At 37.4% G+C, this 27,645-nt stretch overlaps 1 protein-coding gene across 1 annotated transcript; it reads left to right on the top strand.

Annotated features, from left to right (window-relative positions):
- Nucleotides 1-3,140: 3,140 nt before the first annotated feature.
- On the top strand, nucleotides 3,141-20,941 carry IFI44 (interferon induced protein 44). The gene is made up of 9 exons (XM_081493891.1): nucleotides 3,141-3,262; nucleotides 3,500-3,951; nucleotides 6,655-6,691; nucleotides 7,634-7,829; nucleotides 8,002-8,148; nucleotides 15,079-15,250; nucleotides 16,491-16,591; nucleotides 18,922-19,096; nucleotides 19,845-20,941. Exons 2-9 carry the CDS (start codon nucleotides 3,510-3,512, stop codon nucleotides 19,862-19,864), a joined length of 1,290 nt encoding a protein of 429 aa, XP_081350017.1. The 5' UTR covers nucleotides 3,141-3,262; nucleotides 3,500-3,509; the 3' UTR covers nucleotides 19,865-20,941.
- The last annotated feature ends 6,704 nt before the right edge of the window (nucleotides 20,942-27,645 follow it).

The raw sequence follows: 27,645 nt of genomic DNA, 5'->3' as shown, positions 1-27,645 counted from the left end.
CTGTTGCTGGCACAGACCACAGCCTCACTCGGCTCTCTGGAGACAGCTTCTCTGAAGATTCACTTCTTTATTTGCAGCAGAGCTACCTTCTCTAACAAATTCCAACCTTTCCCTAACAAGAGATAGTCGCCACTACCCTAATGCCCTCTGCCACAGTGAGACGAGACTATCCCTCAAATTCCCGGATCCTGAGAGACAGAGTGAGTCTTTTCAGATGTCTAAATGCAGGAGGCTCTGAAGGAAAGTGTTCCACTATTTGATGCAGCCAATCACTTTCTCATTCTTCACGTGGCTCCTGGAATAACTTACTCTTCTAGCTTTTCTCTTTTCTGGTCACACATTCTTAGTCTTCTTGGATAGACCTTTTTAGTAAATATGACCTTTGGATGTTGGGGACAGGGGCAGGTCTTGGTCTATAGGACTGCTCTCATTAATTTAAAGTCACTTTTAGCTTTCTAGATAGATAAATATAGATATTGTGGTCATTGTTTTGTCACTAAGTCATGTCCGACTCTTTGAGACCCCGTGGACAGCGGCCCACCATGACCTCTGCCCATGGGATTTCCCAGGCAAGAATACTGGAATGGGTTGCCATTTCCTTCTCCAGATGTATGCTGCTGCTGCTAAGTCGCTTCAGTCGTGTCCGACTCTGTGCGACCCCATAGACGGCAGCCCACCTGGCTCCGCCGTCCCTAGGATTCTCCAGGCAAGAATACTGGAGTGGGTTGCCATTTCCTTCTCCAGTACATGAATGGGAAAACTGAAAGCGAAGTCGCTAGTTGTGTCCTGCTCTTAGCGACCCCATGGACTATAGCCTACCAGGCTTCTCTGTCCATGGGATTTTCCAGGCAAGAGTACTCGAGTGAGGTGCCATTGCCTTCTCCGCTCCAGATGTATAGATGTAGATTTATGCTGATGATTATCAAATTCAATGTTCAATCTGGTCTTCTTTTCTAGTCTCTGATCTCATAAACCCAACTAGCTGTATTATGCACTTAACAGATTTCAGTATAGGACAGCATATATGATATCCCCTCAGGAAATCTTCCAGTATACACATCTCAACTAATGGTTCCATCATTTACCCAGTCTCAAGACAAAAATCCGTGAGGGCCATTCTCCTTTGTCCAAAGGGTAAATTCTCCTTTGTCCTCCATTCCTGCTCCCCTCCCATCACAAGTCTAACAATAAGTTCTCACAGCCTTTTTGTCATCCTTAAATGTATGCTGATTCTTACCACTTTTCATTGCTTCTCTCCCTATTGCACTAGGCTACTTGATCTTCACTTCTCACCTGATACTGCTATAGCCTTCTTGCTGCCCTATATTCTTTCTCTTTTTAGAGTGATCACTGACATTAATCTCTTCCATACCTACTTTACTGCTGCTATATTGACCTCCTTACTGCCATCCAAGGTTTTGCTTGCCCTCCTCTGCCTACAATGCCCTTCCTCTGGATGTATCCAGGGCACTCTCCCCACCTTCATTCAGGGCTCTTCTCCAACACCATCTCCTCAGACACTCCCTTATCATGTGATCTAAAGTGGCAGACACCCCTCGTCATTCTTTTCCCTCTTATTCCCATTTATCTTCCTCACAACTCTTTTCTCTAGATAACATTTGTGTTGATTGCCTGCCTTGTAAAGGCTGTAGTTTTATGAGGGCAGGAACTTTGTCTTGTCTACTATATCCTTAGCCTCCAAACCAGTGGAGGCACATAGTAGGTATCTGATAAATATTGAAAGAAAGAATGTATGAAAGAATCTCAGTTCACAACACAAATAGGAAGCTTACCTGGCATAGCTAGAGACTCTGGAGTTAACAGATAATTAATGGCTTTTGCAAAAGAGGATCTACTTGAGTGGAAGACCGGTGATCTTATGATGCTATCTTTCTTACTTTTATTTTCATGTTAAGGAATTATTTAAGTATATCTATGTATGTCATTGCTCTTAAACTGTGGCCAGGCAGTTTAACTGTATTACAACATTTTACTATACAGAGGAAAACAGGATAATATAGTGTTTGGAACTTGTAGACTTTTTTAGCAGCTATAATAAGATATAATTGAGATACATAAAATTGTACCTGTTGAAAGTATATAATTTGATTGGTTTTGACAAATGTATGTGCCTGTGAAACCCCTATCACTCTGCTTTCACTTAGATTATGGTTCAAATCTTGGGTCTAAAATTTAGCAGCAGAGTGAATTTTGGCAAGTTATTCAACTTCAACAGTTTATTTATCTGAAAACTGGAGGCAAGATTGGTATTTTTCCCACAAGATTATTGAAATGAATAAATGAGATAACACAGTGCCTTGTAAATAATAATCATATGATAGCTTCTGGTACTTTTTTTAGCTAAGTAAGTAATACCTAAAAGCTACCTAAAATATTTTTATTTTATAGTGCTTTTTAAAATAGAATAAAAAACTTAAATTCCTCCTTGGGCCAGGCAAACAATTAAAGATTTTCAGAACCAGGATTAGTGGATTTATGAGGACAATTGGAAATAGAATGATATAAAAACATTCAAACTTAAAATCTACCCTCACGCCCCATTCCCCCCGAGGAAAAAAAAATGGGAGAAGGAAAAGGAATTGTGTTGTCTCTACAAAACAAATCTGCAGGTTGTGTTCAGCCTATAGGACACAAGTTTGTGACCCCCAGCAGTGTGGAATCAGAGAAAGGGTTTTAGTGTGAAATTTACATTATTCAGAATATATTTTACAAATGACTGGTTCCATTGAAGAGACAGTATTGGAGAGGAGGCAAACAGAAAAGTAGAGGGACCAGTTAGGAAACTAAACAATCTGCATTTATTGATTTAGAATATATCGATAGCAGAGATGAAGATAAATGAACATATTTGAGATGCATGCTGGAGGTAGAATAGACATTGCTTTTTGTGTGTGTCCATATATAGAAACTGAATTGTCCTTAAAATTTTTTTTAAGTCATTAAAAAAAGTTGTGAGCTATTAGGCTTTCTTCCTTCTGACTTCAATTCCTTGATTCTTCTAATATAATTTTTATATGACTTTACTATCTAAAATTAGCTGGATCCCTTGATGCTTGCTTACTAGAGGGAAGTGAGCACACAGCCAACTGGGCTGGACCTCACTAAGTTTCAGTTTCCTCTTCTCTGCCGCTCCAAAGCCTCAAGGTTGCTGAGCAAGTTTTTGCTCCCACTTTGGGCCTGCCTAGCTGTCAGACAGAGCTGCTACCCTCAGCTTCAGCCCTTGAAGAGATCCTCCAAACAGGTAAATGATTTGTGGCTTTCCACTATTCCTAGCCTCTTGCAAACAGTAGTCTGTTTTTTAATTAGAAAAGAAATCATTTAGAATGAAAAACTAGCTAATGATTTTTCTTGCTATTTATTCACCCTCTGTTTACACATCTCATTTGTAACGCAAAGTAAACAAGAAGCATTAATGTAAACATTTTGGCAGTGCAAAAATTTCAATATTTAATCGAAAATGTATTTGATTTTCCACCAGATTGAGAAGTATGTCAGTGGCAACTCGTTTGACATGGATGCAAGAAAAAAAGCTGCAAAATTACTTTGGAGAAAAGCAGTTTAGCCTTCTCTATAAGGCCAGTATCCATGGATTCTCTACTGAAAGTTTGCTTCAGATATGCTCTAGACAAGGACCTACTCTAACAGTGATTTACAGTGAAGATCAGATTGTTGGGGTATATATGCAAAAGAACTATGGGGAAGAAAACCATTTAATCACTGTTTTCGTCTTTCAAGAGACTACAATTACAGAATACAAAGTAAGGCCATTTCAACTATCTATGTTGTCTGATCAAGACAATGATGGAAATTTTGACGTCAGAATATATCTAAAGGAAAAAAAGATGTATTTTAGTATAAATGCAATGGATAAACTTGGACTGTCTCAACATTTTATTTCCTTCCAAGACTGTGAAGTTTTTCGATGTGAAGGTAGGTTTAACCAGATAACCCTTCACATTTGGAGAGTTCTAGCTGACTCATTCCTGTAAGGAGCAACAATTTTTTATACTTGTCCTTATCTTCAGGAGGCCCAGGCTGAAAACTGGCCCCAAATTGTTTTCTACAACACAACCATGGTCAAAAGTTGCATATCCAGAGTTCTCTGGAGTGTGAGGAAGGGATAGGGAGGAGGAGATAATGTGGAAGGAAGTGAGAGAGAGAGAACAAAAAGCAAACTTGAAGACTGTGAGATTGTTAGAAAGAAACCAGAGCTTTAACTTCTCTTGGCTGGTACTCGATGCTTTCTGCTGCAGTTTCCTATTATATCCATCGTATCAAAAGATCAAAGTTAGTTTACCCACTGTTTTACTAAAGACATAAACTGTTTCTTATATTTGCTCTTACAACCAATGCTTCTGTATTATCTGTGTGCATATAAGTACACAAAAATACTTCTTTATGGTAATATCCTGAGTTGCTGTTTAAGAATTATGTACATTTGCATTTGGATAGATACCTTCCAAAAGCTTCAGTTGTCTGTGCTACCCACAAAAGTGTTGTAGAAATGCCTGTTTATGTGCCAGATATTGCCCTGTGCTCTAGAATAATACATGGCTGCCTTTTAGCCTTTAGCTAGTTACATGCCAATATATCAATTTGTAATATAGAAATGGCTTCCAGGTGACTCAGTGATAAAGAATCTGGCTGCCAATGCAGGGGATGCAGGAGACTTGGGTTGGATCCCTAGGTCAGGAAGATCCTCTGGAAAAGGAAATGGCAATACACTCTAGTATTCCCATGGGTAGAGAAGCCTGGTGGGCTACAGTCCACGGGGTCACAAAGAATTTGACATGACTGAAGTAACTTAGCACATAAGTCTTAGCCAGAAACATGCTGTTAAAGATATTCCAGAGAAAAATACCGTCCTTGTAGCAAATATCACTAGTTTATTTCCCAGGAGACAAGACTACTAGCATATTTATAAGAAAATTAGACCTAGTTACTTTTTTTCTTTCCCTGGTAAAGAGAGTGAATGTATCCTAGGTCAGCTGTTTTAACTTCTACCTCCCTAATGATTCATCCATAGTATTATATATAGTAGTAATTTTCTCCTTTTTATTTTCATATAATATTCATTGTAATGATTCCATCACACTATAAAAAAGATCAAGTCACTTTTGGTGACCATTTGGATTTTCCAGTTTGGGGTTAGTACAAATAATATTGCTATAAATATTCTTGTATGTGTCTTTTGGTTCATGTATATATATATAATTTTTTTGAAGAATATAAGTATGAAATTGCTGGGTCCTCAGGTATGTGTATATTCAGTTTCAGTAGATACTAATAAAGTTTTCCAACATTGTCGTACCCATTTTCATTACCACGAGCAGTATATGAGACTTTTTGTCTCTCTAAAACTTTCCCCAAATCTTTTATTTGGGAAAAAGATTTTCCCCAAATCTTTTATTTTGCAATTTGTAGCCATTCTGGTATGTAACCTGTGGTGTGACATTTTGTGAATTTGGCTTTTTTGGATTAGACTAGTTAGTAATTTATTTATTTCATACTTTACATTAATTAATTACTATATTAATTTATTCTTTTTCAATTTATGAATTTGCCTTTTTATTTTTGTTATATTCTTATATTTCTAAGATTTGTTCCCCTTTATTCTTTTGTTTCTATTTTCAGTTTCTTTCCTTCTTTCTTATTATTCATGAAATATACACATCCCAAGGTTGATATTAAGTATTTATATTCTTATGTTCTATACAATTACAATTGTGATTTTTATTTCCTTTTGGATGTTAAAGCTGTCTAAAAAGTGCTTTGTGAAATCCTAAGAGGTTGCCCTTCTCTTTGTTTCCACTCATTCTTTTCTAGTTTTTTATATTGTAGTCATTGAACACATTCTTCACTATTTCTACCTTTGGTAATTTAAAGAACGTTTCTTTGTAACCATGCATTTAGCTATATTTATAAATGTTCCACACAGGATTATTCTTTTGTTATTTAGAGTTACCGGCATCACTACACCTAATCCTTTCAGTTTTAAATCTGCCAAAAAAGAGTAACTCTTTCCAAGAAACAAAAGAATGCTGAGCCTGAGTTTCACTGGTTCAGTGAAGACGTAAGTCTGCCCTTGAATCCTTTATTGTGCTCTCATTGTTCATGCACAAGTACTACATTCCCTTCTGCACCAAGAAGACAATCAATTTGATTGGAAGTTCCAAGAGGCCCAACAGTTGATAGTAGGTTTTAGAGAAAATCTGGTGCCTGTGGTTTTTTTATTTGTGTGTCTTTGTACATTATCCCTTTCAGATCTATTGGATTTATGGAGAAGAAGATTATTTTGAGTCTTTCCCTGGCCTGTCTATGCCTCTAGGCCTTGCTTCTCTGATTCAGAGAGGACCTAGCCCACATCTCTTGTGTTGGAGTGGGCCACACACTACTGCTAAATAATTTGGTGAGAAAAGACCTTGCAGTGCCCACCTTGAGTCCAGCTCTGGACTCTTCAAATGAAATACATTAAGGAGATTTCCTGTAATTTTCTACTTGCTTTTCACCATACTGTACTGTTCCTGCAGAAAGGCAATTTTTGTATTTTTTTCTCGTGACTTCATTGACATTCATTCAGTTCCAATCATTCAACAACCTGTAATCTTCATTATTCTTTGATTATTTCTCTAGATTTATTGGATGAAAGGAAGATGAATGGGATTACTGAGTAAGTCAATGTTTTTAATATTCTATTATTCTGTTCATTATCTTAGACTTATTTTACTATCCTTTCCTCCTTCAAGTCTCTTCAGTCATGTCCAACTCTTTGCGACCCTATGGACTGTAGCCCACCAGGCTCCTCTGTCCATGGGATTCTCCAGGCAAGAATACTGGAGTGAGCTGGCCATGCCCTCCTCCAGAGGATCTTCCTGATCCAGGGGTTGAACCTGTGTCTCTTATGTCTCCTGCATTGGTAGGTGGGTTCTTTACCACAAGCACCACCTGGAAAACCCTATTCTACTATACATTCTGTCAATAAAATTGGTAGTGTAAATTATAGCATATAAGTTGTGCGTCACGAAGAACAAACTGTATCTATAATCATAAACTATTCCATAATTTCAATGTTAAAGCAAAAAGAGCACTAAGTGGATGAAAGGCATTTCTAGTGTTTTTATATACTTAAAGGGAAGTTGTTATTTGGCTGAATGTCTACATTTTTGCTTAGAATTCTTAAAGCTACAGTTTTAACTACTTCAGGGCAGGGGTGGTTGGCAGGGCAGGAATACTTATGATGAACTTCAAGAACATGTTAGAAACCATCTACTTCTATAAACTTCAAAAGTCACATATTGTGTTGTGGTTTTTGAAGTCCATTATTGATAATTTATCTTCTTGTTTAACATAATTGCTGATTTTCCAAGATTTATATATACTTAAGTCCAAAAGGTTTTATGTCTGATTGGTTTTAGTTAAAACTGTTATTTTTACTTTTACTTCTTTTACAACAGGATTTGAGATAGGATAGTTTCATGTCTTTTTATACTAGTTGCTAGTTAGAAATAAATAATAACATAGAAGAAGAAAAGAGACTGAATTCTAGGAAAATTTATGGTAGAGTCTTACGATTTAACCTTAGTCAACTGATAAACTTGTCTTATCTAAACAGGCTCAAGGAGAGCTTATTGTGTGCTATCAGAAATTACGTACCATATGGAGGCCTGGTTCATAAAATTCGGATTCTGCTTCTGGGTCCAGTTGGAGCTGGGAAGTCTAGCTTTATCAACTCAGTGAAGTCTGTTTTCCGAGGCCATGTAACGAACCAGGCTTTGGTGGGTTCTAATCCAACCGGGGTATCTGAAAAGGTGAGTCCATGCTAGATCACTCAGCCTTTGCTTCTTTGTTCAAGTTAACTAGATTTGAAATGTCTTTTGCTGATCAATTTCATTACACATAGAGTTCATTTCAATTTACAGTGTTTTTGTTTGTTTGTTTGTTTTTTAATGAACTCTTAAAGCTGCTTTTTTCCCTCTGCAGTACAGAACATATTTCATTAAGGATGGGAAGGTTAACAACACTCTGTCATTTATTCTGTGTGATTCAATGGGGCTGAGTGAGAAAGAAGGCCTGGACATGGATGACATACCCTATATCTTAGAAGGCCATTTTCCTGACAGATACCAGGTATGACTTAGCTAATTATTGAGAATGTATGATTGATACTTAAAATGTTTATTTTTGCCCACAGTTGACAATATCAGACTCTAGTGCATTGGGATTTACTGTATTAAACTATACATGTTCATGATCCTTTTCTGCTTTTTGATATTTTATTTTATGAAGAATTAAAACATCCAAGAGGCTTCCCAGGTGGTGCTAGTGGTAAAGAATCTGCCTGCTAATGCAGGAAACTTGAGAGACCTGTGTTCTATCTCTGGATTGGGAAGATTCACTGGAGAAGGTCACGGCAACCCACTCCAGTATTCTTGCCTGGAGAATTCCGTGGACAGAGGATACAGTCCATACGGTTGCCAAGAGTCAGACACAACTGAAGTGACTTAGCACACCAAGCATCCAAAGGATTCTTCTGTCATAGCTGTTATAACAATGAATGCTGTTTTATGTTCACTTGCTTTTGGTTATGTGAAACAGAAATCTAACTACATCAATATACTCACATGGGTGATTTTTCTTATGTAACAGGAAGTCTGAAGATCGGCAGTTTTGGGCCAGTGTGGCAGAGTCCTTCTGACTTTTGGTGCTGAGATCCCTCAGCATAAGGCATAATGTTTGCCCTCCCAACCCCACATTCATATGTTGAAGGCTTAATCCATAATGTGCTGAGGTTTGAGGGTAGAGAATTTGGGAGGTGATTAGATCATGGCAATGAAGCCCTTATAAATGCAATTAGTATCCTTGTAAGAAAGGACACAAGAGATGACCCTCTAGAAGCCATATGAGGACACAGCAAGAAGGTGGCTCTCACCACACACCTAATCTACTAGCATTTTGATCTTGGATTTCCTAGCTTCCAGAACTATGAGAAATAAAGGTGTTTCTCTTTAACTTGTGACAGCAGGCCGGGATGACTAAGACATGTGGGTTTAATCTTTGTGTTCTCAAGATGATCATGCTAAGAAGTGTCAATATTCCAGGCAAGAGAAAGGAAAAGATTAAAGAGAAGAACTACTTTAGCTGGCCTTTAAAGAAAAACAAAAAATCTTTCCCATTCCTTTTTATAAACATTTAGATCTTAAGTTAATTATTAATTCATCTTGTTCCAAATGAATAGTCAAATGTGCCAACATCTTTCATTGAATGTCTTTGCATATTTTTCATTCTAAATGTATATATTAATTTTATTCCATAGTTTGTCCTATTAATATATATTTCAATTCCTTTGTGATATTGTTTTTATTATATTGTCTAATTGTTTTAATTTCCATGGCAATAAATTGTGTCTTGATAACTCACTGGATACATCATTCACTATTCATTTCTCACAGATTTTTGACTATTTCATACATGCAATTTTTCAAATTAACTTGTTTGTGCTTTATTTGGTTGTATCTGTGTTTGATTTGTTGGTGCTTTGATTGGGGTGATGTGAAAATTTTATATTGCATGTTGATATACATCTTTGCACATCCAGTATTTTTATCCAGAAACAGAAAATACTTTATTTTTAAATTCATGCAAGGTTCTTTCATTCTTTAGTGTCAAGTTCCCTTATAGAGGTAGCTAAGTTTATTTTAAAATATTCTTTAGAAGAAATATTTATTATAGAGAATGTTAAACCTATGTAAAAGTGGACAAAACTATTTAACAAATTTTTATTTACACAGCTTCAACAATTTTTTATTTATAGCCAATCCTGATTCATCTATGTCTACCCACATTCTTCTCTCCTGTATTATTTGGAAGAAAATATGAGAAGCCATAACATTTCACCCATAAATGAATATGTCTTTAAATATATGTTGTTGTTGTTGTTCATTTGATGAGTTGTGTCTGACCCTTTGGGACCTCATGGACTGCAGCACGCCAGGCTTCCCTGTCCTTCACTATCCCCTGGAGTTTGCTCATACTCATGTCCATTGAGTCTGTGATGCCATCCAACCATCTTATCCTCTGTTGTCTCCATCTCCTCCTGCCCTAAATCTTTCCCAGCATCGGAATCTTTTCCAGTGAACCAGCTCTTTGCATCAGGTGGCCAAAGTATTGGAGCTTCAGCTTCAACATTGGTCCTTCCAAATGAATATTCAGGGTTGATTTCCTTTAGGATGGACTGGTTTGATCTCCTTGCAGTTCAAGGCACTCTCGGGAGTCTTCTCCAACACACAACTTGAAAGCATCAATTCTTCGGCACTCCACCCTCTTTATCGTCCAATTCTTACATGCATACATGACTACTGGAAAAACCATGGCTTTGACTATATGAAATTTTGTCAACAAAGTAATGTTTTTCCTTTTTAGTATGCTGTCTAGGTTTGTCATAGCTTTTCTTATAAGGAGCAAGTGTCTTTTAATTTCATGGCTGCAGTCACTGTCCGCAGTGATCTGGAGCCAAAGGAAAGAAAAATATATAACTGCTTCCATTTTTTCCCCTTCTATTTGTCATGAAGTGATGGGACCAAATGCCATGATCTTAGTTGTTTGAATGTTGAGTTTTAAGCCAGCTTTTTCACTCTCCTCTTTCATCCTCATCAAGAAGCTCTTTAGTTCCTCTTTGCTTTCTGCCATTAGAGTGTTGTCATCTGCATATCTAAGGTTGTTAATATTTCTCCTGGCAATTTGGATTCCATCTTGTGATTCATCTAGCCTGGCATTTGCATAATGTACTCAGCATAGAAGTTAAATAAGCAGGGTGACAATATACAGCCTTGATGTTCTTGTTTCCCAATTTGGAACCAGCCCGTTGTTCAATGTCTGACATGCATACAGATTACTCAGGAGACAGGTAAGGTGGTCTGGTATTCCCATCTCTTTAAGAATTTTCCACAGTTTGTTGTGATCCACACAGTCAAATCCTTTGGCATAATCAGTGACACAGAAGTAGATATTTTTCTGGAATTCCCTTGCTTTCTCTCTGATTTAACGAATGTTGGCAGTTTGATCCCTGGTTCCTCTGTCTTTTCTAGTCCAGTTTGTGTATCTGGTTCACCTACTGCTGAAGCCTAGCTTGAAGGATTTTGAGTATTACCTTGCTAGCATGTGAAATAAGTGCAACTGTACAGTAATCTGAACATTCTTTGGCATTGCCTTTCTTTGGAATTGGAATGAAAACTGACCTTTTCCAGTCCTGTGGCCACTGCTGAGTTTTCTAAATTTGCTGACATATTGAATGTCCCACTTTAACAGGATCATCTTTTAGAATTTGAAATAACAGCTCGAATTCCATCACCTCCACTAGCTTTGTCCGTAGTAATGTTCCCTAAGGCCTACTTGACTGCACACTCCGAGATGTCTGACTCTACATGAGTGACTACACTGTTGTGATTGTCTGGGTCATTAAGACCTTTTTTGTATAGTTTTTCTGTGAACTCTTCCCACATCTTCTTAATCTCTTCTGCTTCTGTTAGATACTACCATTTCTGTCCTTTATCACGTCCATCCTTGCATGAATTGTTCCCTTGATCTCTCTGATTTTCTTGAAGAGATCTGTAGTCTTCCTGGTGGCTCAGATGGTAAAGAATCTGCCTGCAATGCAGGAGACCCAGGTTTGATCTCTGGGTGAGAAAGATCTGGAGGAGGGAATGGCTACTCTTTCCAGTATTCTTGCCTGGAGAATTACATGGACAGAGGAACCTAGCAGGCTACAGTCCATGGGGTTCCCAAGAGTTGGACATGACTGAGAGATTAATGCTTTCACTTTTATTTGAATATATATATCTTTTAAATTTTATTATTAAAATATATATTTAATTTATCAAATGTTTATATATTTATTTATCAAACATTTGTCAAATGTTTTATATGTATATAAATTTACATTTATACATACATTTATATGTATAAATGTATATATACATATACATATATATATACACACTCATGGCACATATGTGTCTTTTATTAAATATAGCCATAATATGCTTATCACATCTAAAAGTTATACCTGTTCTTAATTTGCAAAATATTACCCATTTCTCTTTATCATGCATCTTTTTTTAACAATTTGTTAGAAAAATTTTCAAATAAATCTCTCTAGCCTCTTTTAGTCTGTATATTCTGCCTCTATATCTCCTGGTATTCTTCTTTGAAATTTTATTTTTAAGAAATCTAGTTGTTTGTTCTCTAGACTAACCTATAGTTTGAACCTTGCTGTTTGTTTCAATTGATGTGGGTTTCCAAAACCATGGAAAAAGTTCCAAAACCATGCCTGGGGCATGTTTAAATTCAGCTTCTAACTCATAGGTGGTGTTGTGTTCTTTCATGAAGAGGCATACAACTTTGGGTTTTCTCATTTTTCTATTATAGGTATTCATCAGTGTTCAATGTCTAGATCATTTACTACAGTGTGAAAATAGTGACATTCTCTTTTTATCACTCCTTCATTTCATATATGAAAGAGAAACTTCCCCTCTTCTATTACTAGATTATTTAGTTCAGTTCAGTTCAGTCGCTTAGTCGTGTCTGACTCTTTGCGACCCCATGAACCATGGCACACCAGGCCTCCCTGTCCATCACCAACTCCCTGAGTCCATCCAAACCCATGTCCGTCGAGTTGGTGATGCCATCCAACCAGCTCATCCTCTGTCATCCCCTTCTCCTCCTGCTCTCACTCTTTCCCAGCATCAGGGTCTTTTCCAATGAGTCAGCTCTTCACATCAGGTGGCCAAAGTATTGGAGTTGCAGCTTCAACATCAGTCCTTCCAATGAACACCCAGGACTGATCTCCTTTAGGATGGACTGGTTGGATCTCCTTGTAGTCCAAGGGACTCTCAAGAGTCTTCTCCAACACCACAGTCCAAAAGCATCAATTCTTCGGCTCTCAGCTTTCTTTATAGTCCAACTCACATCCATCCATGACCACTGGAAGAACCATAGCCTTGACTAGATGGACCAAAGTAATGTCTCTGCTTTTTAATATGCTGTCTAGGTTGGTCATAACTTTCCTTCCAAGGAGCAAGCGTCTTTTAATTTCATGGCTTATATAGGAAAGGTAGAAATGTATGCTCCATTTTTTCTCTTTTTTGCAAACTTTTGAAACAATAAGTTAGTTCTTTGTATCTGTCAACAATTACCATTTATTATTTTATTATCTGTATGAACTCATGAATTGAACATACTTGATATATTTCTATTTACTATGTTTTTCTCCATATTGATGCCAAATGTACCGTTTTTGACAAGTGGGAATCTCTACATTTTGGATACTGAGTGGTTTTTTTTTTTGACAGAAACCTGAAAAATCTATATTTCTTATTTATGATATACTAGATATTCAAGCCACATTGTATATATTTCCAGTTCTAGATTTTGAATCAGTGATTTCTCTAAGGAGTCTTTGCTTCAGTCATTAGAACTGTTGATTGCTTCTTGGTTGGCCACTGGTTCTTGCCCTTTTCTGTAGACAGGGCTAAGATACACACACACACACACACACACACACACACACACACACACACGTATATATAATATATGTATTTATGATAAAATATATTACGGATTCATGCAGAAACTTTCCATTCAAATTCAGGGCTAGAGAATTTTTACTTAATCTCTTCTATCTTACATGATCCTAAAGAAAATTAACTGCATATTCACTGGGAGGGCTGACGCTGAAGCTGAAGTGCTAAAACTTTGGCCATCTGATGTGAAGGGCCTATTCATTGGAAAAGACTCTGATACCAGGAAAGATTGAAGGTAGGAGGAGAAGGTGGGTGACAGAGAATGAGATGGTTGGATGGCTTCACTGACTCAATGGACATGAGTTTGAGCAAACTCGAGGAGATAGTGATGGACAAGAAAGCCTGGTATGCTACAGTCCACAGGGTCACAAAGAGTTGTATATGACTTAGCCACTGAACAACAATCTTACATTTGTATCTGATTTCTCCCAAGTACAGAATCCCTATTCTCAAGTGCACCAGAGGTGGCAGAATATCATGTCACAACTCATTTGCTTTATTGCACATAATATTCACTGTGTCTCAGAGCAAAATTTTTATTACTACTATGAACAATCTAATCATGATCATATTTAATACTAACATAATATAAACACAATCAAAGCTGGAAACAATTTAGTCTTTTAGCAGATTTTTATATTCAATTTAGGAAATATGTAGCAGAAATATACAAATGACTATGTTTTCAAGTCAATCAAATTGTTTATCTCTATGTGGTTATGACCCCACTGTATGTAAAAGCTTTTTTGTTTAAAGTTAAGGATAGCTTTTAAAATTTAGTTTTATATTTATGTTTATGATCTATACAAGGTCAAATCTAGAAAGAGGGTGTACTCAAAGAATCCATCTTTTCTCTGACTCATAAAATACATTCCTCCTCTTTTCTTATAATTACCCATATAAAAAATTTATGGTTTATTTTTGGTTTCCCCTTTCTTAGAGAGGTGATAGAATACTATATGTCATTGATGAATCAGATTTTTGCCACTACAAATAGTCCTGAAGTTAATAGTCTTGTATATATGTCACTTTGTATTTTGCCAGTACATATGTGGGACAGATTCCCAGCAGAGGAATTGCTAGTTCAAGAGTAAACACATCCTATTTTCAATCACTTTCCCCCTTGTATTCTGATAATACCAGATTTGTTTCTGAATGCTTTCACCTCCACCTTTATTCACGTTGCTTCTTCTATCTCGAATGCTTTCTACCATCTCCTTATTCCCTTTATCAGACTAACTCTTCCCAACATTTTAGTTTTCTGAGTATATGACCCTTTCTCACAGAAGCTTTACCTGACCTTGTGAAAGGACAGCTATGTAACTGCATAACAACTGTCTTCTCTACCAGATTGTTAGCCCTTTAATGTTAGAGACATGCCTGTTTTGTTCAGTTTCAGTCACTTGCATTGTGCTTGGTGCAGAGTGTGTGCTTACAAATATTCATTGAATTAATATGTTGCTTTATGTTTACTTTACAGTTTAATTCCTTGAAACCAATGCCAAAAGGTATTGGTAACCATATAGGCTGCCCGTTGCTGGAGGACAGAATCCATTGTGTGGCATTTGTGTTTAATGCCAACTCTGTTGGAGAGCTCTCCCATGAGATGGTGGAAAAGATCAAAAGAATTCGAAGGGAGTTGATTAAGTCTGGTGAGTCTCTTTCCACTTTCCTTCTAAGGGCAATTGATTATATTGTTGGGTGATTTGGGGACAGGATGAAGAACTTAAGAAATTGCGTATGTGAATGTGTGTGTGCTAAGTTGCTTTTCAGTTGTGTCTGACTCCTTGAGACTCTATGGACTGTAGCCCACCAGGTTCCTCTGTTCATGAGATTCTCCAGGCAAGAATACTGGAGTGGGTTGTCATGCCCTCCTCCAGGGGATCTTGTCAACCCAAGGGTTGAACCTGCATCTCTTATGTCTCCTTCATTGGCGGGCGGGTTCTTTACTACTAGTGCTACCTGGGAAGCCCTCATATGTGAATATTCCCCTGGCTAATCAGTGTGATTCAATCAAATTAATCCCTCACAAGCTGGGTGACTTTGTGACTCAATTTTCTGATCTATAAAGTTGTAGTATAATTGTAGAGCCTACCTCAGAGATTTATTACAAAGATTAAACAAATTAATATGGATGAAGAGATTACTATAATCCTCACTGCCTGCTACCTCGGCATTCTAGCATGTGTTTATTTACCAAGAATCCTAAATTCCCCTTTGTTTCTTAAAGGATTAGAAAGTGGAAAAGAATATTTCAGTAAGAAAAAGATGTAGGAAAGTAAGATGTTGAGTAGGGAGAGGTAGCATCAAGGCTTTGGAGAAGGTAAATAGGATTAGGGAATTAGGGAATTAATAGTTTTTCTAGGCTCTGTTATCCTGTTTGCAGATGAGCCAATTTGTCACAACTTTGATTAAGTTAGAAGTAGGGGATGATTGATTTACTTGTTCACTGAAATTTAAAAGCTTTCAAGGGTGGTGTGCAGGGAGGTGATTGCTAAAATTCCATCTCCTTCTTGATGCGTCTTTTCCCCCATCTTTTGTGTTAGAGTTCTTTTGGTCTTCTCTAATCTCCATAAAAACACAAATGTTTGGACAGGATGTGAAATCAATCAGTAATGCTATAGCATACATTTTAGTTACCTCTTCCAACAGGTGGTTTCTTTTGAAGTCTTGTCTTTTCCCATAGGAGGCAATGAAGGATATGTCCTCTGTTAGACGAATTCCAAGTATGAATGAGTAGTTAAGGGGGGCATTTTTTGTGGGGGATACGGAACCTTCTCAGGTCTCAGAAGTTGCTCCATAGATAGCATATTGCATAATTGATAGCTGATTAAATGAAAAATATTGGTGTTGTCTTTAATAATGAAAATAATATGGATCTTTTTGGCATAGATGTGGTCCATGTGGTGTTGCTCACTCATGTGGATACCTTGGATCTGATTACAAAAGGTGACCTCACAGACATATACAAATATGTGCCTGTGAAACTTAAGGTAATGGGTGATGCCATTTGTAAACACTTTTTCTGGGGTATCATGTCACTCTAATCGCATATTACTGTGTATAAAAATAAAAACAAACACCTACTGAGTTTGAGAAGAATTAAAACAATTGCTTGGGATAACTCAGGCTCATTTTCCAATTTTTAAAAATTAAATATATATTTATCTTTACACTGACACAGGTATTTCCATTCATTACAATTTAATTCAGTTAGGTTCTATTCAACTTATATCAATTACCTTGCTCAGTTCAGTTCAGTCCCTCAGTCGTGTCCGACTCCTTGTGACCCCATGAACCGCAGCATGCCCGGCCTCCCTGTCCATCACCAACTCCCGGAGTCCACCCAAACCCATGTCCATCGAGTCGATGATGCCATCCAACCATTTCATCCTCTGTCGTCCCCTTCTCCTCCTGTCCTCAGTCTTTCCCAGCATCAGGATCTTTTCAAATGAGTTAGCTCTTTGCATCAATTACCTTGATGATCAAGCAAATATGACAGTCTCCAATCAAGTATACAGATAATAAAAAATAATTTCCCTGCACTAAAAAGCTTATAATTTTGTAGGAAGAGGTAAAGAGACTAGGGCAGGTGGTAGGATAAGAAGAAATTGACAAAAGAATATGATATGATTGAGTGTGATAAACAGAAATGATTAAAAATAAAATGTTTTGAAAGTTTAGAGAAGGGAAAATAGTGCATTAAAGGGGAGGAGGATGATTTCATTACTGGGGTGGTACTGAGGCGCAGCATTTCAGGAAGTGAAGGGACTGAAAGGGGAAAATCTGAGGCCCTGGGGACAGCATAAGTCAATGCATCAGTGAAGGAAAATGTAGTGTGTATGGGAAGCATGGCACTGTTTAGTTTAGGGGAAGGCTGAATCCTTGGAGTGGTAGAGAGAGTGAGGAAGTTACATTTGCATGAGATGATTCTATTAATTAGGTGCATTATATGGAATTACAGCAATTTTTTTGAAAGAGCAATGGTATGACTGAAGTTAAGCCAATAAAAATCTGCCACCCATGTGCAGAATAGATTGGAGTCGAGGGAACCTGGAGGTGGAAATCATAGTTGGGAGGAAATAAAGATAGTATTTGTTGAGCAATGCTGCTGCTTAGTGGCTTCAGTCATGTCTGACTCTGCGACCCCATGGACTGTAGACCATTAGGCTCCTCTGTCCATGGGGATTCTCCAGGCAAGAATACTGGAGTTGGTTGCCATGCCCTCCTCCAGGGGATCTTCCTGACCCAGGGATTGAATCCAGGTCTCCTGCATTACAGACAGATTCGTTACCACTGAGCCAACAGGGAAGCCTGTTGAGCACTAAATATGTGATGTATTTTCTTATTCAATACTTTATAACAACTTTATGAGATGGGTACCGTCATTGCCACGTTTGATAGACAAGGAAACAGAAGCACACAGAGTAAAGCAATTGCTAGTTTACTGATGGTGCTAGGAGGTGACAGAGTCCTATTTTGAACCGAGGAAGTGTGGTTCCAGAAATAAACTGGACTAAGCCTGAATTAAGCATTACATTAAATTAGTCTAGTAAAACTGACTTATCCTGAGAATAACCTTTAAAAGGAAACTGAAAGGGAACTTCCCTGGTGGAACAGTGGGTTGGAATCCACCTGCCAGTGCAGAGAACATGTGTTTGATCCCTGGTCCAGGAAGATTCCACATGTCCTGGAGCAACCAAGCCCTTGGGCCGCAACTACTAAGCCTGAGTGCTACAACTACTGGAGCCTGGGCTCTCTAGAGCCCACACACTGCAACTGCTGAGCCCACGCACTGCAACTACTGAAGCTCATGTGCCTTGTGCCTGTGCTCTGAAACAAGAGAAGCCATTGCAATGAAAAGGATGTGCATTTCAACTAGAGGGTAACCTCCACTTGCTACAACTAGAGAAAGTCTGTGCAAAGCAGCAAAGACCTAGCACAGCCAAAAATAAATAAATAAATAAAAATTGAAAAGAAATTTAAAAAGGAAATGAAAGGAAATGATAGATTCTAATATAAAGGTGTTAAAATGCTTGAATTTCAGTGTAGTTTGTATGAAACTATTAGGTACCTTTCACTTCTAATTCATATTGAATCTATTATGTGTATTCTAAATGAAAATTAGCAATGATATTAGAACTTCACTTGTGAAGTTCTCGAAGAAACCCCTTTATGGGACCAGATCTCTGTCTCTACATTCTCCAACAGCAAACATATTGCCAATTTCTTACTTTATTTTAGTGCTTTCATAATTTATATTGACATAAAACTGTATTTTTCACTGTTTTAAGATTTCTGGGCTTTACATTCTCTATTGCAGCTAAAGGTAGTTCACAGAAAACTTGGATTCGCTCTTTCTGACATCTTTGTGGTTAGTAATTATACCTCAGAGTGGGAACTGGAGCCTGTCATAGATGTCCTGATCCTCTCTGCACTGAAAGAGATGCTGTGTGCTGCAGATGACTTCTTGGAGAATTTGCCTCTTGAGGAAACAGGTAGATGTGTTTGATGGTGTAAAAGCTTCAAGGTGTCCACTATGTGACTACTTCCAGTTTGGGTGCATACTGGACCTACACTACTTCTTTCCCTTCTTGTCTTGTTTTAAAATGAAAATTTGAAATGATTCACCTCTGTCTTAACAGACCAAGCAGTATCCTTGTTCTCTTTTTCAAAGTGGGCTTTGCTGCTTGGGACTCAGAAAAGGATTGACTCAGCATTGTTTCTGATCAGATGCGGTCTTTGATTACTGGTCCTTCCTTGGAGCTTTATACTTATGCCTTTTTTTTTGACTTGATTTTTCAATGGCTTTCCCTCACAGAGCCCGTCTTAATGAAGTGTAATCAGTTCTGGGTAGAGGTGGGTGCTTTTCCTGTTTATGACTTCAGATTTTAGTATTATGTGTATTTCCTATTATCAACCTGTATATAGTACATGCTGCACTGTTCCAATCAAAGATAAGGCAGGAGTGTTAACCTAAACTCAAATCTTATTTCAGTTTGTGGGAAATCAGAGTATCATATTATCTCTGGCTCTCTCACTTGCAAACTCCTGGGAAACCCTCACATTACTAAGTTTGCGGTTCTGACTCTACCATCTTGGTTTTTCCATCCCTTCTCTTCCTCGTGGGGCATGCACTCCCAAAGTCAGTGTTGGCTTAGACCTCCTGTAGCCAATGTCTGTTTTTCCTCCTGGTTGCTTTTCCCTAGATAACCCATTAAGAATATGTTGTTTTTCTTTACTCAGAGATTAGAAGAAAGAAATGATCGAGTGTGAATAAAGAAAATAAGTGAGCACATTGCCTGTTAAAGCTTTTAACCTCATCATAGAAGAGTGAAAAGTGTGAAATGAGAAAACACGGGAAAAAGGGAAGCAGTTGAACCTCAGGGGGATATTTTATTCAAGTCTAGAATGAAATTACACATACAAAATCATAATACCAAAAGAGGAACGGCACAATTTAAGTTATTAATTATATAAAAGGCTAATAATTTCTTTAAAAATTATGTTCTGTATCTGTGAAAAATCAAAGTTTCTTCTTGTAAAACTGAAGTCTAACTTGAGTGTGTGCATACGTGTGTGTGTTGTATGTGTGTGTGTGATTTTGGAAAAGATTATTCTAATATGACTTGTCAACATCTTCTGACCTTCATCCATGTTGTCTTAATTTTTGCTTTACTATGTTATTTCTAAAGTGCTTGATTCTCTGTGGGTCCCTGTTAATGTTGTATTCTTTAACCTAAAGCCATTTTTGTTTGAATATCTGAACACTTCTTCAGATATGTAGATGTAGCAAATTAATACTACATAGAGATTTCATTTCATGTAGCAATGAAAATTAAAGAGCTATAACTATATACAACAATATTGATAAATATTAAAAATATACTATTGACCAAAATGAGAAAGATATGAATGAATCCATACATGATGAATAAATTTATATAAATCTCACAGAAGTTCTAAGTAAAACAAAGGGAATGATGATCTTAAAAACGATGATGGTCATAAAAATGAAGATGGTGATTACATTTCAAGGTGGAAAGGTGCTGTATGTAATATACTGCAATTTATTATCTAGTCTATTAATACTATTCATAGGCCTGGAGGTTATCTCCAATTTGGAACTATTATGAATAATACTACTACAAAGATTCTTATACACATCTTTTGAGGCACATATAAAAATTGTCGCTAAGATGTATAACTGACAAATTGCTAGCTCATTGGATCTGTCTACAAATCTTCGACTTTATTGGAAACAATCCAAAAGCCTATTGACAGGTGAATAAGTAAAAAGATGTGGTATATCCACACAATGGAATACTACTCAGCAATAAAAAGAAGGAAATATTTTTACAAGCAAGTGTAGGAGACAGGAAGAATAAAAGAAAAGCAAGCCCCAGCAAGGGCCACAAAAGAAATTAATAATTTATTGATAAACTGGATGCTATAAGGCATGAGACTCTTGGAACAAGTCCAGAGGGAACAGTTATAATCTTGAAAACAAGATATGATCCTGTGGTTGGAAAACCGACCCCAGACTGTTTCTCAACTGGCGTCTCAGAGTCACATGTTTCATGTATCTGGTGGAAAATCTATAGATAAGAATATTTTTTTTTATAGATAAGAATATTAGTCCTAGTTACTGATTTGTTATTGATTATTGTTTCTTAATTATTCAATGGTTAATGATCATTTTGTTTTTTGGCCCTGAAGGACACATGAGTTATAGTTTAACTCCCCGCATATTGTTTCCTTCATGGCTGAAAGTATAATAAAGCTGGCTTGGATTCAGTTTCGGCACCTTCACCTTGGAGCGGTGTTGGTCCCCAGATCCTCGCTTTTCTCTGAATTTTTGTGTCTTGTTTCTCATTCTCTCGCTGTATCGCACTTTCGGAAACCCTGCTTGTCGAGCCGGTCTGGATGGGCAAGAACATAGACAAATCCGGTAGACTATTTTACTTCTTTACCTCCCAAGATGGAGAGGGTTTGTGAAGAGTAAGGAGCCACCTGCAGGAGCTAAAAGTGTCCTTTGTTTTGATCAGAATGGTGGTGAAATGGATATTTGCTTTAATATCATTTTTAAGTTGACTATTTGTATTTTATGTACTTTCCTGCATGTATTGTATATTCCATACTAACACAGAAAAAAACTATCATAGAAAACTTTTGGAATTCTGCAGAACTGGGACTAAATCCCTATTATGCCACATAATTTGCAATCTTTTAAAAAATCGTTAATTTCCCCATCTTACAGATGAGGATGCTAACACTTCATTTATAGATATGTCATAAGCACTAAATTAGATAGTATACATAACTAAATCATTAGATAATATATGTATATGCATAATTAGATAATATACGTAACTACATTAATATGTATAATGTATAATATGTATACATGTAATTAATAATATACTTGAATTAGGTAATATTAGTAACTGCATTAATCATTAGGCACTTAGAAACATAAACCCAGGTACTGAAGGACATTAGCAGTCTTATATTACAGCAAACCAATACTCAACTATCAATCTCTCTATTGTAAATTTAATTTTATTGTAGTTGAAAACAAACATAACATTTGGACTTAGTAACTCATAAAAAATGAAAGAGACTTAAAATTGAATTAAGTTTTTTTTTCTTTTTGTTTGTTTGTTTGATATGCAGTTTTAAAGAAAATACACCTTTGGCTTTAGGAGCATACGACATCTCAGATTCAAAATCTGAAACAGTCAACAGAAACAAACTAAATGACTGGGTCATTTCTGCCCCCTAGTGGTCAATGTTCTAAATGGAGACGATGGTGAAGGTTGAATTTGGAAGCTCAAATAAAAACTAAGGCTTCTAATTTTATTTTTTTTAAGGAAAACCATCACAACAGAAAAAAAAATTAACATATAATTTTGTTAAAGGTATGCATTATTGAAGTGGAAGATGATTTTCTCCTGGTGTTGAATATATGACAGCATTTGGAAATGCTGTATTCTGTGTTTTATTGCTGGCGTTATATCAGACATTATTCAGGCATGTTTGCAAACTAAGATATTATTAACATATCCTATTTTAGCATGTTTAAATAGAAATTTGAATGTATAATGCTCAAGGCCTATGGTGATCAATAAACACATAAAATGGGAACTTTTGTCTTTTGCTTTAAAACAATGTTATTCCCAATTACATTACTTTTGGATAATGAGGTTCGAACCCACTTACACATGAGTTAATTTGTGCAGGCAAATTACATTCATGTAGAACAGAAGAAACATTATGCTTCAAGAGTCATCTTCTTTCAATGTGAATTTATATTTGATTTAGTATTACTCTATACAAAAGAAGAGTCTGCAAATTAGTTACTATAGCACATTGCTCCAAAAACATGACGATGTGCCCTGGTTCCCTACCAATGCTTCTTTCAGAGATTTACAATGAATTCCTTTGCCTACACAGCATTATGTCCAAACTTCTTAGGATATTTTTCCTAATCTGGACATACTTGATCTCAAACACTAAAACAAGTGCTCCACTGAGTGAATTCCTCTTCCTATTTTGTGCATTGTCCCATCTCCATGCCATTGTTTATACTTTGGGGAAGTTATTTAATTTCTATGTACCTTGCTTTCTCATCTGGCAAATGGGAATAATTATAGTACCTACCTCAGAGAATTGTTTTGAGGATTAAATAAAAGTATACTTAAAGTACTTTTTGAAGTATCAGAAACAGAGTAGATAGTAAATGTTGTTGCTGTTGTTGTTTAGTTGCTAAGTCATATCCAACTCTTTTGTGACCCCAGGAACTGTATGTAGCCTGCCAGGTTCCTCCATCCATGGGATTTCCCAGGCAAGAATACTGAAGTGGGTGTGCCTTTTCCTTCTCCAGAGGCTCTTCCAGATGCAAGGATCGAACCCATGTCTTCTGCATTGGCAGGCAGATTCTTCACTGCTGAGCCACTAGGGAAGCCTCGGCAGTAAACAAATGCCTATCGCTATTCATGTTTCCCTTCTGGAGTATTACATCTCATATACCTCTCTACCACTTGCCAATCAGGAATTGATTTCCCTGTCATTTGCATTCTGCTGACGCTTTGTAGACACTGTTGAAGCATTATCACACTGTATGTTCTTTAGCTACATGGCTATGTATGGGCACACTGCTTTTTGTGGTCAGTTCACTTAGTACAGCTTCTGTGAATAATAGATGTTCAGTAATGTTTGAAGGAATTAAATGAAGTGATTAGAAAACATATGAAGACTTATGTGGATGTGAACCTGATTCCTGAAAACCCAGCTCAGAATAACAACAAAAAATCTACAGCTGATTCTTGAGCAACACATGTTTAAACTCTATGGGTCCACAGATAGTAGATCTTTTTCAGTAAATATATTGGACAAAATTTTGGAGATTTGTACTGGTTTGAAAAACTTACCGATAAACCATGTAGTCTAGAAATATAAAAAAAGTGAAGAAAAAGTAGGTATGTCATGAATGCATAAAATATATGTGTATACTAGCCTATTTTATCATTTATAGTAATAAAATACATACAAATCTATTATGAAAACTTAAAATTTATCAAAACTTATGCATTAAAACACATAAAGATCATACTTGGCACCGTTCATAGCCGAGAGAAATGGAAAAATATGTAAAAAAATGTAACGATGCAGTATTAAATCATAACTATAAAATTAGCTGCAGTACACACTGTACTACTACTGTACAGGCACCTCCTGTTGCTGTTTAGGTGAGCTCAGGTGTTGTGAGGGTCTGTGTAAAATGCCACGTGATGCTAATCATCTCCATATGTACAGTTCCTCTCTCCAGTAAATTGTGCATCACAGTAGAAAGTGATCTTTCTCAGTTCTTGTGTGGTTTTCATCATGTTTAGTTCTATACCATAAACCTTGACTAACACCGTGGGACCCATATGAACTGCTGCTAGTGAGGTTGGACTTGCTCCCAAGAAGCAGAGAAAAGTCATGATGTTACAGGACGAAGTGGAATTGCTGGATATGTACCCTAGATGGAGGTTTGCAGGTGCTGTTGCCTGCCATTTCAAGATAAACAAATCCAGCATAAGGACCACTGTAAAAACAAACAAACAAAACAACAACAACAAAAACCCAAAAAGGGAATCCATGAAGACATAACTGCATCTACATTAGCAAGCAGGAAAACTTTGCACTTGTTGCAAAATATCTTTTTATCTTGTATTGAAAATGCAGCTTTTATGCAGGTGCAGGCATATCTACAGACTAATAAGTTTCAAAAAAAAGTGAAGTTATTATATGACAATGGAAAGCCAAAGGAAGGTAAAGGATCTAAAGCTGTAGAATTTAACACCAGTGAAGGATGGTTTGATGATTTTAGAAATATGTTAGCTTTAAAAATATCAAGATAACAGGAGAGGCAACTTCCACTGACCAAGAGGCAGCAGATAATTTCCTGGAAAGAGTATCTCCAGGAATTATTAACATTTATTAATACAGAAGGGAAATGAGCACCAGGATTTAAGGCAGGAATGGATAGCCTAACTCTCCCATTTTGTGCAAATGCAGTCGAGTGTATGATCAGAACTGCCTGTATCTATAAAGCTGCTAACATCTGAGCCTTGACAGGAAAGGATATACACCAGCTGTCAGTCTTCTGGTTGTACAACAAGAAGGCCCGGACAATGAGAAGTCTTCTTCTAGACTGGTTCCACTGATGCTTTGTCCCTGAAGTCAGGAAATACCTCTCCCGTAAGACACTGCCTTTTAAGATCTTTTGATATTGGGCAATGTCCCTAGCCACCCAGAACCTCATGAGTTCAGCACCACAGGTGCTGAAGCGGTCTACTTGCTCCCAATCACAGTGTCTCAGATTCAGATCCCAGATCAGGGGCTCTTAGGGACTTTAAAGCTCATTACACGTGGTACTCTATGGAAAGGATTGTCAATGCTGTGGGAGAGAACCTCGATGGAAACAACATTATGAGAGTCTGGAAGGATTACACCACTAAAGATGCCATCGTTATTGTAAAATAAAACCTGCAAAAACCATAAAGCCTGAAACAATAAGTTCCTGTACAGGAAATTGTTTCCAGATGTTGTGCATGACTCCTCAGGATTTATGACAGAGCCAGTCAAGGAAATCATGAAAGAGACTGTGGATGTGGCAAAAAAAGATAGGGTGGTGGTTGTGAAGGGTTTCAGAATATGGATCTTGGAGGATTCAAGAGCTAATAGACACCACACCAGAGGAATTACCAGAAGATGACTGAGTGCTTCTGAACCAGTGCCAGACAATGAAGAAGATGTACAAGAAGCAGTGCCAGAAAACAAAAACAAAAACTAACGCTAGACAAAAGTCAGAAGGGTTCTGACTTTTCAAGACTGCTTTTGCGTTCTTTTATGACGTGGGTGACTTCTTCTATGATTTGGGCACTGAAGTGGGTGGTAGGAGGATAGAGTCGGTATAGAAACATTTTTAGAGAAATGAAAAGCGAAATCAGACAGAAGTTATGATATATTTCCACGGTTACACTGAGTGTGCCTGCCCCTCCTGCTGCCCTTTCCACCTCCTCTCCCTCTTCGGTCTCTGCCACTCCTGAGACAGCAGGACCCACCCTCCTCTGCAGCCTACTCAACATGGAGATGGCAAGGATGAAGACCTTTATGATGATCTGCTTTCACTTAATGAACAGTAAATGGTCATTGTGCTGTACAGTTAATAAACTTATCTGTTGTGTATGTTCATGTGAAAATCTAATAACTGTAGGACAAGAACCATAAGAGATATTTTTGTGTCTTCGTCATCGTCACCTAAGTGTTCATATTCTGTTAATTCCTCAAAATAATTTTAATGTCGGAGAGGCATATTTTGGGGTGACATATCCTTATTTCCTTCTGTTGAAAGAGGAAGCTGCTACCTCTCTATCTAGGCAGAGAGGACGATGTGGTGAGATGGTGTTACCAGAACCAAGAAGCCAAAGCTTTCTGGAGGAAAATGTAACTACAGTGGGATCTTCCTGGTGAGAAGTGAAACTGCTCAGAGTGGACTGTCCCATGGAAGCTCGAGCCGTAAGAAGGACTTAGTTGCTGCTGGAGGTCACACTCAAGGGTGAGAAAGGAGCTGACAGAGCCCCCATCTCTGTACTACAAACTGCTTTCTAGTCTCTAGCTGGCAACTCCCACTGACCAAACTCAGCCATTAATCAGATGAGGTGGAAGCCTGGATGAGACAGTCTGTAGGAATGGGCTTGTCTGTGATGTGGAGTGGAATGGGATGCAAGCCTGAGGAACAGATCTAGAGGCAGAAGTGCAGCTGACCCTTCTCTAATTTCTTTTCTTTCCCACAAATTACATTCCTATCTCTGGTTTTCTGGTTATTCCTAAACACAGGATGCATATTCATTCCTTTACTACTATTCCTGCAGCACAGAACAAAATCTCTATGTTTTTTGTTCTATTAAAATTTAACCAACTGTTCAAAGTCCAGCTGGTATACCATGCCATTTAAAAACATTTCTCATACTGTCAGTTAAATATTATATTCCATTGGTTCTTTATATAGCACTTTGATTATGCTTCTGTTGCAGCAGTAATTTTTGCCTTACAGTAGGGCTTCCTTGGTGGCTCAGATGGTAAAGAATCTGCTTATAGTTCAGGGCACCTGGGTTCAGTCTTTGGATCAGGAAGGTCCTCTGGAGAAGGGAATGGCAACCTACTCCAGTATTCTTGCCTGAAGAATTCCAGGGACAGAAAAGCCTGGTGGGATACTGTCCATGGGGTCAGAAAGAGTCAGACATGACTGAACAACTAACACACAAAGTGTTTTATGTGTAGGTCCTTTTCTCTTAATATTGAAAACACATTTGGCTATTGCTTGATGAAAAGTTTCCATGGGTTCAACACTTCCTTTAGTGCTCAAATCAGTGTGAAAACATTGCCTAATATGGTCTTACCTCTACTGACAGCTCAAGGACCCTGGTATATGGTATCTCTCTCTAGACAGCAGGGAGAACTTCTGTTAGCTCAGAAATGGGAGGAAAAGGACTTT

The sequence above is a fragment of the Giraffa tippelskirchi genome, chromosome 5, assembly GCF_054371585.1.
Source record: "Giraffa tippelskirchi isolate mGirTip1 chromosome 5, T2T-mGirTip1v1.2.pri, whole genome shotgun sequence".
NCBI classification, from domain to species: Eukaryota; Metazoa; Chordata; class Mammalia; order Artiodactyla; family Giraffidae; genus Giraffa; species Giraffa tippelskirchi.
This window is presented reverse-complemented; position numbering and strand designations above follow the sequence as displayed.